Raw genomic sequence first — 14974 nt, 5'->3', positions numbered from 1 at the left:
AGTAGGTAATCCCTCTATAAAGTCCATGGAAATACTCTCCCATTTCCACTCTGGTATGGGAAGTGGCTGTAACGATCCTGGCGGTCTCTGATGATCAATCTTAATCATCTGACAGGTGCTACATTTAGAGACAAAGATAGCTATATCTCTTTTCATGCCGGCCCACCAAAACTGGCGTTTCATGTCCTGATACATCTTGTCTCCCCCTGGATGTACAGAGAACTGAGAAGTGTGTGTCTCTCTCATCACAACATTTCTCAAATTATCAGCTGAAGGCACAATTAAACGTCCCTTGTACCTCAATCCTCCATCAGTCCCTATAGAATAAAAAGGAACATCTCCGGAGGCTAACTCCGAAACCCGATCAATACACTGTTGATCTGAGAGTTGCGCTTGAATGACCTGATGAATGATAGAAGGAGTTACTACCACACATGCCATAAAAGCGTCTGCTAACTCATCAACAGTCTTCAAAGCATCCCACTCTGTTGTAAACAAAGCTGAAAGGCTGACATAGGGTCGGCGGCTGAGTGCGTCTGCTACAACATTCGCCTTCCCTGGATGATACTGAATAGAGAAATGATAGTCTTTCACGAACTCCAACCATCTGCGCTGTCTCATATTCAGTTCCCTCTGTGTGAACAAATACTGTAGACTTTTATGATCGCTAAACAATCGAAAAGTCTCTCCCAAAAGATAATGCCTCCAAATACGCAAGGCAAAAACCACTGCTGCGAGCTCTAGATCGTGAGTCGGGTAATTAAGCTCATGAGGCTTAAGCTTCCTAGGCCCATAAGAAACTGGTCGCTCTTCTTGCATCAACACACAACCCAAACCCTTTAGAGAAGCGTCGGTAAATACTAAATACTCGATTCCACTCTGAGGTGTGGCTAAGACAGGTGCAGAAGTTAACTTACTCTTCAATTCAGCAAAAGCAGTCTGACAAGAATCATCCCATACAAATGGTACATTCTTCTTAGTCAGATGAGTAAGTGGACCCGCAATTTTGGAAAATCCCTGGATGAACCTGCGATAATACCCCGCCAATCCCAGAAAACTGCGAATCTCTGTCGGTGAGGTGGGCTGTCCCCACTCCATAACGGCCGCAACCTTGGCTGGATCTACTGCTAACCCTTCTTCTGACACTACATGACCCAGAAATCTAACCTCTTTCTGCCAAAATTCACACTTCTCAAACTTCGCAAACAACTGATGTTCTCGAAGTGTCTGCAACACTGTGCGTAAATGTCTGGCATGATCCTTCTCCGACTTAGAGTAAACCAGAATATCATCAATGAAAATAATGACAAACTGATCTAAGTACTCTCTGAATACTCTATTCATCAAGTCCATAAAGACAGCTGGAGCGTTCGTCAAACCGAAAGGCATAACACGAAACTCATAAGATCCGTACCTCGTGAGAAATGCTGTCTTTGGAACATCTTGTTCTCTGACTCGTAGCTGATGATAACCAGACCTCAAATCGATCTTTGAGAAGTAAGTAGCTCCCTTCAACTGATCAAACAGGTCATCAATTCTGGGCAACGGGTACTTGTTGCGAATAGTGACCTTGTTCAGTTCTCTGTAATCAATACAAAGACGAAGAGATCCATCCTTCTTCTTTACAAACAGTACTGGTGCTCCCCATGGTGAAGTACTCCTGCGAATAAATCCCTGGCTGAGCAACTGTTGAATTTGATCTTTCAACTCTCGCATCTCCACTGGTGCCATTCTGTACGGCGCCTTAGCAATAGGCGTAGTGCCTGGAGCTAAATCAATAACGAAATCTATCTCTCGACTCGGTGGCAAGCCTGGAATTTCCTGGAATACATCCTGGAATTCCTGTACTACCGGGATGCTGTCAAGAGATACCGCAGTCGCTTCCTGTGAGTCCTCCTCAAGAACGAATAAATAAGTGCTAGGCCCTCTATCAGGTTGTGGTACAACAAGAAGATACATCTCCTGTCCTGGTATGGAAAATACAATAGACTTTTCGTAACAGTTAACCTGAGCATGGTACTGAGATAACCAGTCCATCCCAAGTATAACATCATACGAATGCATATCTAACACTAACAAATTTGCAAGAAATCGAAGCCGGCCCATATCTATAAGGATATCACCGCTATACTCTCGTAAAATTGCGCCAACTCCCAATGGTGTATAAATATTAAGAGGTTGGTCACATAACTGAGTCGTCATACCAGATAAGATAACAAAAGATCTAGACACAAAAGAATGTGATGCACCAGTGTCAAACAGTATACGAGCAGTTCTACCATGTATAGAAAACATACCCTCAATAGCCTGAGGAGCCTGCATATTATGTGGCATGAAGTTATAAACTCTGCCATGGTGCAACTGCTGTGGAGGTTGTCCCGGAGGAAATGGTGGTGCTGGAAGTGCCGGAAAATTCTGAACTTGCCCACGTGGCATCGGTGGGGCCGGTAGAGGTAACGGCTGATTAGGTCTCGGCTGCCCATACTGTCCCTGCTTAGCTTTGGGACACATCTTGGCCGGATGCCCAATCTCTCTACAGTGATAACAACGTCCCGTAAAAGGACCTGCCTGCCTTCTCTGTTGATTTCCCGACCACTGTTCCTGTCCGGTCTGAGGTATCCCACCTTGTCTACCCTGATTAGGGACTCCATCCCTCTGCACATCTAGGTTTCCTTTGTTTTTCTTCCAAGGTTGATGTCCTTGAAATCTGCCCCGATCATTGGACCTGGTACCACTGCTGCTTCCTTTCTCCACTGTCTGGTAGTCTCGGTTAGTCCGCTTATCTCCCTTGGACTTCCGGTAATCACTCCTCATCTGGCAGTGCTGTAAGGCGGCATTAACCACCTGGATATAAGTAGTATATGCTGGACTACCTAAGATCACCACTTTAATCGGCCATATTAACCCCTTCACAAAGCGGTCTCTCTTCTTTTCTTCCGTATTGACCTCCTCTGGTGCAAATAATGACAAATTTATGAACTTCTGTTCATACTCAGCCACAGTCATATCTTCCTGTTGCAGATCCAGAAATTCGGTCTTCATCGCTGATCTTACTGACATAGGAAAATACTTGTCGTCAAAGCGAGTCTGAAATTCAGCATACGTCAATCTGGTCCTGTCTTCGACAGTAGTAACAGACTCCCACCACTGCAATGCATTGCCTATCAGCATAAACGTAGCCAGCATCTGTTTCTGCACTTCGGTACAGATTACCATCCGAAGATGACGCTCGCTCTCCTGTTTCCACTGATATGCTAACAAGACATCTGTGGACCCCGCAAATGTCGGTGGATTTCCCCGGATGAACGAGTGACGAACTTTGTCCCATGACATTGGCTGTGCCACTGGTTCAGGAACAGGTACTATCGGAGGAGGTTGCTGGTTTCGTAGAGCAGATGCTACTCCTGCTGCCACCGCTCGTGCAATGATATCAGCAACTTGAGGAGAAAATTCCTGATTCTCATTTTGAGTTGGGGAAATACTGCGATGACGGTTCGCATTCCTTGTCCCACGCCGAGACATCCTTCTATTAAATTCAGAAAGAATCTAACGTCAGTACATTATCATGGACCGACTAAAAGAATACAAAGAACCCTAATACTTAGGCTCTAATTATCAGAATACACAACGCGGAAGTATAGTAATCACAGATCCCTAAGACACTCGAACCTGGAATGCTCTGATACCAACTGTAACACCCCCACATTTTCCACGCATAAGTTGATCAGGCTTATACATGAAAAACGAGGGATATCAAAAACAATTGGCAATATACAAGCATGGAATACAAAATGATGATAATAAAAGAATTTAGACAGGAAAGGAACACTAAATAATACAACATCCATCCATCTTTTATTTAATACAGTACTCCATTACAACTTGGAAATCTTATGTCAAGGATCCATAAATATAACCCTGAGAGTTCAACGTCAATAGTAAATAAAAACTGAAACTGAAGTAATACATAAAACTTCTACCCTGAACTGGATCGTAGGAGTAGATGAGTTCGGATGATGGTCCCACACTGCTAACCTCAGCCTTGAAACGGATACTGACCGTATCCTGAAATAACAACAATGGTGGGTCAACCCCACGAGCAAGTCCTCTCTACTATGACCCAAATCAGAGAATCAAATAAATTAATCATTATGAATCGGATGAGTACTATATCTGTATACATCCTACGGGAACTATCCGATGTATAACATGACCTCAACCAGAATAGACGGTGATCACTTAGACTCACACTAGGTGGTCAAGTGTCGCCTTTCCCTACCCGGGAAATCAGCTATTATACATGGTGTACGGTACTGACAACGCAGACTATAACGAACTACACAGTGAAAACACCTCGCAAAGTACTGATGAATATACTGAGCATATAAATTAGGCAACACATGCCAACAATATTAATAAATGTACCGAGAATGTCAATTTAGGCAACACATGCCAATAATATTAATAAATATACCGAGTATGTCAATTAGGCAACACATGCCAATAATATTAAACCACATACCCCGACAGCCACACATCTGTCTATCGCAACGAATGCATAAGGTATAAATGAGTCTAAACTTATTAGCCAGCTCATATGGTTCTATATGGCAACACATCCATATAATATAAATGCGACATAATTAAACAGTCCATTTATTTCCTGAAATGCACACAGCATAATAATCATGGTTTATATATCAATTAACAGTATAAACATCCTATAAGATATCATGGATAATTTATCTGATTAAAACCATGGCCTTATTTAATTTAACAGTAATGTTTGATACCATTAAATACGATAATAACACTATTTATATTTAACAATGTCGTTAAATAAATCACATTAGTATCCGTACTGCGAACGAGCCAATAAATGCTTAGAAAAGATTAATCAGCCATAAGAATAAGTAACGGGTGTTAAAATAATAATTTCGTGGCCCGTTAACCCGTAATTACCAACACAGTACCTAAAAATCCAAGTTTAAGGTTCTGGAATTTACAAAACAGGCCCTAAGGGTATTCTGGTAATTTCCAGCAGCTGTAGGGACCCCACACGCGCCCTCACGCGCCTCCCAGAGCCTCCCCACGCGCAGCCCAACCTTCCCCACTCTCCCACGCGCCTCCACGCGCGTCTGGCATCAGCCACGCGCTCCCACGCGCGCACTAAGGGTGCCTTGCTGACGTGTCACTTCCTGGTTGGTTGGCTGCATCCGGATTCCGTACTCGCGTCACACCGGATCATCTCACCCTATCTTCCCTCCATCCAACGCCCACAGATCCGGGTGTACCGCGGTATCATGGACCGCGATGCACCGGATCAATCAGACTCCACTAATGGCCAGGATGCGCGCGTACACCCTCCTATGGTGTGCCGCGTCGCACCGGATCACTCCGGTCGTCTCCCCCACTGCCGGCGACCGGAAAACTCGCCGGAAGGTCGCCGGAAATTGCAGAAAATGCCCGGAAAAATCTAGAAAATTCTAGAAAAATCCCTAAAGTCGTATTTAATTATTTTTAGCCATTATTAATTTCATAGGACATTAAATAAATATATACCATCCTATATAATTAAAATTCCATTAATTTAATAAAATAAAATTAATAATTTATTAACCTCCAAACCTTGGCTCTATGCATAAAAATAAGCTAAACAATTAATTTATTAATTCAAAGGGGAAAAGTAGATAATAACTTGCCTTTTTGGATTTAAAATAAATCCGCCGGTCTGCGCGTAGTCGGGTAAAATTGCCTACACCGGTCCAAGCTTCTTTCTCTTTCTCTTTTCCTTTCACTCTTATAAAATAGCTCTCTAGAATTTATACTTTGCTTCTAACTCCCTTTTATTTTTTTCTAAGGCAAGCTAGTTAATTTATACACAAAATATATAATATAAATATTACAAATATCTAATTTATAATAACTTCTCACCCATTTCTCATATTCCTACCTATATGGCTTTAAGACAATGCTATCTTTAATCAAGATATTTGATCCACCATTCTACCATAGTAAATGAAATTCTATCCTAGTATTTAATTTTCCATCATTACATTGATTTATTATAACTATTATTATTATTATTACTAATATTATTATTAATAAACTTTTATTATTATATGATTATTATATTATTATTTTTTTATTATTATTATTAAACTAATATAATTATTATTATTACAAAAGAATACATTATAACATCATAATACTATATAACACAAATATAATACTTTAATTAGCTAATAATGATTAATATAAGCATAACCAACAAATAAAATTATTATTAATAATACATGCATAATTAAATGAATAAATTTACTATTTTAACATACACAATTACTTTACATGCACAATTAAATGAACATAATATAATAATGTAGTATGCACAAATAAATAAAATTAATTAACCTAACACAAAATTAATTTAAATACATTCTTTAAAATTACGGGGTATTACATCTAGGTTGGGCAAAATGGTAAATTGCTCCTATTAACGTGTAGATCACAACGAGTTCTCCAATTTGTCTCAAACGGCACCAACAAACTCTCAAAATTGAGAGAGGAATCAAAGCTTGAAATTGTTGAGAGAAGAAAAAGAAAAAAAAAAAAGAAAATGAGAGGGAGAAAGAGGGAGTACCGGGAAGAGAGAGAGAAATGAGGCCAAAATGGTCTCTTGGCCACTAAAACCAATTAAGTGGAAAGTGGGTCCCACCACTTAAACAAAAAAAAAATCACACCTTTTTACAATATATATATATATATATATATATATATATATATATATATATTAACAAAACATAAACATTACATTATTTTCTCACATTTTGTGTTAGTTCAGGGGAAGAGGAGAGATGAGACGAAATGGCTTATTAGAGAGAGAGAAATGGACACCAAGAGTTGGTCAGCTCTCTTTCGTCTTCTCTTTCCTCTTTCCCCGAAGTGGGTTTAGCCTAGGTGGGTCGAAGTTGTATGAGATGTCACTGGAGCATAAGTGGACCTCTGTCGAAGTTCACTTGAACTGGGTTAAAGCTCGTTGTAGCTATTTTGGCCACCTATAATGCTCGTCGGAATGGACCGAAGCTCGTCAGAATGGGGTTTTTATTTCACTTGATACAATGGTTGGAATGAAGCTCGCCGATTTGGTCTGTTGGAGCTCACCGTAGTTCGGAACGACTGAATTGACTCAAACTCTCCATAAGTTTGCACCGCCAATGTACACATGTTCAAAATAAAACCGTCCCCTTTAGATAGAGATAGAGGAGAGAGAAGATAGAAATAGAAGAGAGAGAAATAATGTGTATTGGCGGGATTGTGGTAGGTAGGTAGGAGTTTAATTAGGGGTATAATAGTCATTTGGGTTATCTGATATTTTTGAATAAATGTGATTAAAAAATTAGGAGCAAAGTTATCTTTTTTCATATTTTTAACGGAAACCGTGACGGAAAATGAAAATGGACCTAAGTGATAGTTATTTTCGAAATATGTTTGAAACTGATATTTGGCTAAACTTAAGGGGATATCAGTGAAAATAACCCTAAAAATTTACATCATCTGGACTGATGTAATTGGTCAAGTCTACTAATGTTAATCGGTAATGCTTCACAATTATCAATTACACATACAATATTTTATAATGTTAATATAATTTTACACGTTGAAGTTGATCATCTTGTTCAAGAAGTTGATCGCCGCAAATGATCCCATGAATAGTTTATCCTAGATTTTCAAAATATTTTTATTTTTATTTATTTCTTTATTTATTTTTTGACTGGCATTGGAACTCACCTAGGCAGCGTCCCTTCGGAATCCACCCCAGGTTATAAACCGGAGATGCTGTCAACGGTCCCACACCTCAGCAACAATTTCAGTCGAGAATTATAATGGCGATGGACGGGTTCAAACCTATAACATGAGCATTCTCAGGTCGTTACCTTACTAACTCGGTCAAGACCCTGGGAGCTTTTCAAAATATTTTTGATCACATGAAAGTATACACATATAACAATTTTTACAAATAATACAAATGTTACATGTATAGTACAAATATTACATTATAGTGACTATGTTCTTAGTAGTCTCTCGATTAGTTGAATCATATTGATAATGATCTTTTATTAATTCAAAAATTCATTGATTAAGCGTTTGGGAAAAAATGAACTGACCCTTTAATTTTATCAATTATTTATTTTTATATTATGGAAAATATTTGCTTTGATATTTATGATTTAGGTTGTTATGCAGTGTAAAAAATAAAAATCAAAGCTAAATTACCCACTTTCATTTTATTAGTTTATAATATGAAAATCACATGTTCAAATTACGTTGAGATTCTCCTAGTATGAACATATATTATTTATGTTAATTATATTTTGTAATACAAGATTAAGTCAAATAGTATTTTAAAAAGTAAGATGCACCGAAATGAACTTACAGATTAGGATACACAGACCAACAGGCTAGGACACCCCTCCCCAATTAAGTCACTAAAGTCAAAATTACCCTTTAAACTATTCATGAAAAACTCTCCCCAAACAAGGACAAAATTGACTTCTCAAAGCATTACGTTAAACATTAAACAAGTTGCCTAGTTCGATCCAAGTCCAAAACTTTGGGTCTAAATCTATGAACTCAACGCCTCAATGAGTTGCTAGCAAATCTCTCTCTCTCTCTCTCTCTCTCTCTCTCTCTCTCTCTCTCTCTATATATATATATAACACCCTGTTCATGCTGGTTATGTTGCGAATCCAAATAGAATCTGAAGAAACAGTGTTTAAGCAATACCACATGGTACCCAAAACACCCATCTGTATTATTAAGCTGCACCACAATAACAAACCTATAAATTTAAAGAAAAATAAATGAATGAATAAATAAAAACAAAATACAACTATACATATAATTATATACAACTAAGTTAAGTCTAAATATATTCATCGGAAAAAAAAAAAAAAAACATTTTAATTTCAAATTCCAATTTTGTTTTCTGTTACAACAAATGAGGGAATTCACAGAGACTATGTATAAGATTATAAATAAAAACAATCATGTAGAACATTTCCCTTCCTTTGCTGGTTTGTTTTCAAATTCCAATTTTGTTTTCTGTTACAACAAATGAGGGAATTCAGAGAGACTATGTATAAGATTATAAATAAAAACAATCATGTAGAACATTTCCCTTCCTTTGCTGGTTTGTGTGTCGATTACCAAACAAATTATTGGTGTTACGTTTCGAGGAAACCAGTCATCCTCAGAATTGAATTCCTCACTTCGCTCAAGTCCCTTCCTTTCAGAGTCCTCCCATTTCCGGTGCACACCGAGAACGCCATTTTTCCGGCGATTCTCCGGCCGAGGATGACGTGAGGTGGAATCATCTCTCCGTCGTCGCCATACTCGTCGTCGAAGAAGTCCGATTCCACGCACTGAAACCACGAATTCTCAGCAAAAGCGTCAGGGATATTCACCGGAAGTGAATTCCTCTTCTTTTTCTTCTTTCTCTTCGGTTTATTCTTACCCAGTTCACGTGAATTCGAATAGTGAGCTGAGAAGTTGTGCACATCGTTATTGGTTTCTGCATTTTCCGGGAAAATCACCTCGGATTCTTGGAATTCTTCTTCCATCGGAAAATGGGTATGGAAAAAAGATATAGAAAATTAGAGAGAGAAATAAATGGGGGGTGTTTGGAGATTGAGAATTGGAAAAAGGGAGGAAATGGGGAGGCATTTATAGGAAGAGAGGAATCTGAATCGTAGTGAGTACACTTTGGATGTGTCGTCACATGTCATCACTTGTGTGCGGTCCCCGCTAACTTGTTCGCTTCATTTTTCTCTCTCTAAGTTGTTGTTTCTCTCTCTAAGTTACTCGGTTGCCTGTACAGCTCCTTTTCTTATGGCTCACGGTTTTCTTGTAGCTTGTGTTAATAGCAAACACATAACTATTGATTATTGATTATTGATTATTGAATTATATTATTGAATTGACTTTTGACTAATTTTGGCTTTGATTTTGTCCTGTCGTTTGGCTGTTTCATTTGCCTCATTCTTGTACGTCTTTTTAACTTGTTACCTGTCCTTATTTATATTTATTTTTCACTATTACTATACTCTATTTCAAATGGTGCAATATTAATTAAATACGTACATTGAACGTAGAATGCAATTTTTTTTTTTTTTTTTATAATTATGGAGTGTAATTTTGTCATTTCATTAAAAAAGAACTAGATAAGTGAAATTCGAATATGATTTCTCTTTTTTGATGTTTTTATTATCCAAATGAATTAGTTTTACTCCTTTACTAATATAATTTTTTATAAAATTTTGAGATTTTGCTTCTTTGTTAATAATAATATTGATATTAGTCAATAATTTATATGAAAATAAGGCCATGATGATGATGAATGGGTCATTAGTCCTGTGATATACCTCTTTTCTTCTAAACAAGATTAAACTGAAAATTAAGTATTAAAAATTTTAAGGGTTGAATTTTAAATATTGAAGTTTTTAAATAATAATTAATAAATGCATATTTGTTTTATATCTTTTTAAATTTTAAACATTCATTGATAAATTATGTTATTAAATATACTTAGTTGAATAAATACATTTATAGACTTTACTAAATAATGCAAAACAACATAAGTAATTAAAAGTAAAGTAGTTATAGTAAAATTCATATAATTACAACTAATATGAGACGGAGGGTGTAATATTTTTTAGTCAGTACATATATTTTAATTTAAAAAAAATCTTTAAAACTATATATTAATTGATTAGCTGATTTTTTTTTTCCTCCTAACAGGGAGAGCTAGTAATTAGGGAAATTAGGATAGAAATGGATTCAAATCTAAAGATCATAGGTGACAAGAAGAAAGGAATTAGAATATAAATTTAAAAACATTTTATCACTCGAATACCACGATTAAATATAAATAGATATAAAATGGTATGCATGCATGTGACCATAATTGCACCATTATTACTTTAATGTGGATTATTGACGAGGACCCGCAGATTGAAATGTGATATATTTGTAGTCCAGGAGTCGTCTGTGGAAACCACAGAGGGCCACATCGCAATTAATTTTGGTGGGGATACGTAGGAAAGTTCTTCTATGGGTTGTTAGGAGACACAAAGATGCCATCTTTATCTTAATTTCACAAGAATGGTCTCATGCACGTGTGTGGTGGTGTTTATTTGATAGATAAATTTAGTACTGAAAGTTAAGTATTGAAAATTTTAAAAGCTGATTTTAAGTAATAAAAATTATAAATAATAATGAAAAAATAAATATTTTTTTAATATTTTTTTGACTTCTTAATATTCAGCATTCAGTAATAAGTAATAACCATGTTACTTAAAATTGTAATTTATTTTAAGTGACTTTACTTCAAATTGTCATATCAAAATCACTTAGTTGAATAAGCGCTTAATTTATTCAGAATTAAGTATTTAATTAGTGTATAACATATTCTTCAACATTAATGTTACACTTGTGATGAGAGTGTGTGAGTACATCACTATATATCTCTATTTTTTTTTTTTCGTCATCACAATATCGTCAATTATAGAATTTTCATTTTTAAATCTCATTGTAAAAATTAATGTGTGCGTGTAAATATTTACAGAACTCTTTTAATATGAAAAAGAAAATCTTGAAAGCTAGATTAAGAAATTAGTAAGCATTAGGTTTTATCTCTAATTTTTATCAATATTGAAAAACTCGTTCAAATGTTTGCCTGTAACTTCTACATAAAAATAGGACATGATGCATAGATTATAGATATCTACAAGAGTTTTGAACTTATTTCAACAAATTGACAAGACATCTACTATCTCTTTCTTTCTTAATTGTACTTGGCTAATAAATCATCAATATTTCTAAAATGTTATATAACATAGTTAATTCATTTAAAGTGAAAAATAAACATTAAAAATTGACTACTTTGTAATTTAAGACCCCTAAATCTGCTTAAACCGTAGTTTTTTTTATTTTTTTATTTTTTATAACAAATATACAAATTCTTTATTTTATCATATAATTAATATAATAAAGAGATTTTTATAAATTAAAAAAAAGAAAAGAAAAAAAGAACAAACTACTAAAGGTTCCGACTTAGTAGTATGTTCTCATCTTTAAAAGTCATGAAATGTCCGGACTTCAAATTCCTTGAAAGAATGCAGTGGGTTTTGCATGTATATTAATTGATTAGTTTAAAATTATAAATGCAAAAGGTTTTTTGTATATATACAATGATACATTCTTTAAATAAAGAAATACTTAATAAAATATCACATGAACAATATCATATAATGAAATACACGTCTTCACTCATACAACATTCAATCACTAAATAAATATTAAATGTACTCGGTGTACCGGGCATATCAAAATCGTGTGTACACATCACGCGTTGATACATTCACAATGCAAGTAAGAATGAACTACCTAATAACCCATGCACCGTGCATAAAGCATACCGAATTAATTCTCCCTAACATCCTCCGTTTTTCTTCTGCAGATAAGACACCATAAATGCACCATTATTACTTTGGTGGATATTACACCACGAGGACCCACAGATTGGTGGGGTACGTTGGAAGTTTGAACCTGTGTGGGTTGGTATGTGATATAATGGTGTCATCCTTAACTTAATTCCACAAAATGTCTCATCACGCATTAAAACAATAATGCAAGTTTATGTTCCTTTCTTTGAATTAAACTTTTGAAAAATTAAATATTAAAGATATATATTTAGATAACTTCTTCTCATGATTCACATGAAATGATCATTATGAAATTAAAAGTTCCATTTTCTAATTGATTAACCAACGTTTATCATTATTGGTCTTTAACAACGTTTAATTGATTAATTAAACTTTAAAAACAGCTTAAGCTACTCAATTATTGGTCAGTCTTGTATACTATATATATATATATATATATATATATATGGAGGAAAGTCCATAACGTGGGAAGAGAAGGGCAAAACGCAAGCTTATTTACTGGATTATGGAAAGTCGTTATCAGAATATGATTATTAACTCAATATTTAATCATCACAATTAATGTTAAAAGTCAAATGTGTTTATCCATTCGCACATATTTCTTCCCCCATTTTTTTTTTTTTTTTTTTTAAGATGTATAGCGAAGAAAGAAGCTATATATAATAATAATAATAATAATATTGACACGCATAGCGAAGAAAGAAGCTATATATAATAATAATAATAATATTGACACGCACTTGCTTAGGATGTATAGAATTATAAATCATATTAGAAAGATATACCACAAAAGTAGATGGCTTTGTTGATATATTTCAAAGTCGCACAATTTACTTTCTTCATCTTCGTAAAAGGTTTGTAATTGGTAAAGCGTGTGCCACTTAAGACTTTTTATACATGCAATAAATAAAGACGTTTTTTTTTTCTTTGGAAGTACAAAGCAAGACTTTCACCATGCAAGACAAATTTTTTCTTGTTGGAGGATTGAAGCCCAATTTAATACAGGGGGTACAGTTAACAAAAAAAAAAAAAATTCTCCTTTTATATATGTGCAAATACCCTTTCGAAGTTAAAAAATCCCACTACCATTTTTCAAATTAAGCAAATAAAAACACTTTTATCAATTTCAACATTAAAATACTTAAATTGCCCCTTAAGACAAAATAAAAATAAAAATAAAAACATTAATTTTAATTTTTAAGGGGTATTAAGGATTTTTTCGGTTTTTATTTTTATTTTTTATTTTTTATTTTTATGTGTCTTTATATCGGTGCGTAATAGAGAGGAAAAATTATTACATGATTCAGAAAAAGTATAATAGAGATGATAAATTATTATACGAGTTCGGGATCATTGGTCGAGCAACTAACACTAGACACATTAATAAAAAAAAATAAAAAAAAAAAAAAAATTAATAAAGTTTACATTATTCTTACATATTTACTAACTCCTCAATAACTTTGATTGACATGTAATAAAAGAGGAATAGTGATATTTGGGTCAAAGAGGTAGGTAGAATATTTGGACAGAATACTTTTAATTGGTCATTAATATAAGTGATTAAGAAATAGAGAGTCTCATTTTCCTATATTTGACGCGTGTTGATTAATTAAAAGTAGGTTTTGGAACTCTAGCTCTGCTTAACAACTCAGCTTTAAAATTAATTTTGAACAGGAGATCGTTTAACAGAGAGAGTAATACATGAGCAATAATATATAGATATATAGCCGAGGTGAGCTGATACTCGTATATCTTAAGCTAAACAAAACACCAAAAAGCTGTAGCCAATCTAATGATTAGTGGATAGAAGGCGTAGGAGTAAAGTGACGAGGCGGCTGCTCGGCGCATCCGTCGGCTTCTTGTCCGCGTCGTCCTTTTCCGAGGTCCAACCAGTTGCCCTCACGACAAACCACTCATATCCCGACACGTATATTGCGATGCCGTCACACACCACACAAAAAGGAATCCCAATTATTCTCTGCTTGAAATGCCTGTTGCTCCACGCAAGGGAGGAACTATTAATGTGCTAACTGGGTTATAGCCTAATACCAATTTAAAAAAAAAAAATTAATATTATTGTACATATAAGTCCGGTGCATATGTAATTAATTTATAGTACTACTTTTCCTTTACCTATAAGCCTAACTGTTTATATATTTATCTGGGCTATATGTTGTTACTGTCCTTCTTCTTCGAAGTGTTCATGTGTTTATCTTTGATTTTTTCCCCCTTAAGCAAGTGCATTTTTTATACTAATTAAAAACCATAATTCAAAAAGTTTACAACTATTAAAAAGTGACAAAACATCCAACTTTTCATTTAAATTATGACTTAAACCCATATTCCCTAGAACATGGACAGTTTTATTTCAAAATCTAAACACCTTTATCAATTAATAGTTGAATGGATCTTCAAGATTCAATTGGATAATTTTTATTTTATTTTTACCGGAAAACGAATTCCAATGAATA

General features: G+C 34.9%; 1 protein-coding gene across 1 annotated transcript; it reads right to left on the bottom strand.

Moving 5' to 3' along the window:
- Positions 1 to 8913: 8913 nt before the first annotated feature.
- On the bottom strand, positions 8914 to 9703 carry LOC132312447 (protein S40-1-like). The gene has a single exon (XM_059810858.1). The coding sequence runs from the start codon at positions 9618 to 9620 to the stop codon at positions 9225 to 9227; it is 396 nt and encodes a 131-aa protein (XP_059666841.1). The 5' UTR covers positions 9621 to 9703; the 3' UTR covers positions 8914 to 9224.
- Between the last annotated feature and the right edge of the window lie 5271 nt (positions 9704 to 14974).

The sequence above is a fragment of the Cornus florida genome, unplaced genomic scaffold (genome assembly GCF_030987335.1).
Source record: "Cornus florida cultivar Cherokee Brave unplaced genomic scaffold, ASM3098733v1 CherokeeBrave_3.0.0_Hap2_Chr01, whole genome shotgun sequence".
In the NCBI taxonomy this organism is placed as follows: Eukaryota; Viridiplantae; Streptophyta; class Magnoliopsida; order Cornales; family Cornaceae; genus Cornus; species Cornus florida.
Note: the sequence above shows the minus strand (reverse complement) of the source record. Positions and strands in the feature narration are given on the sequence as shown.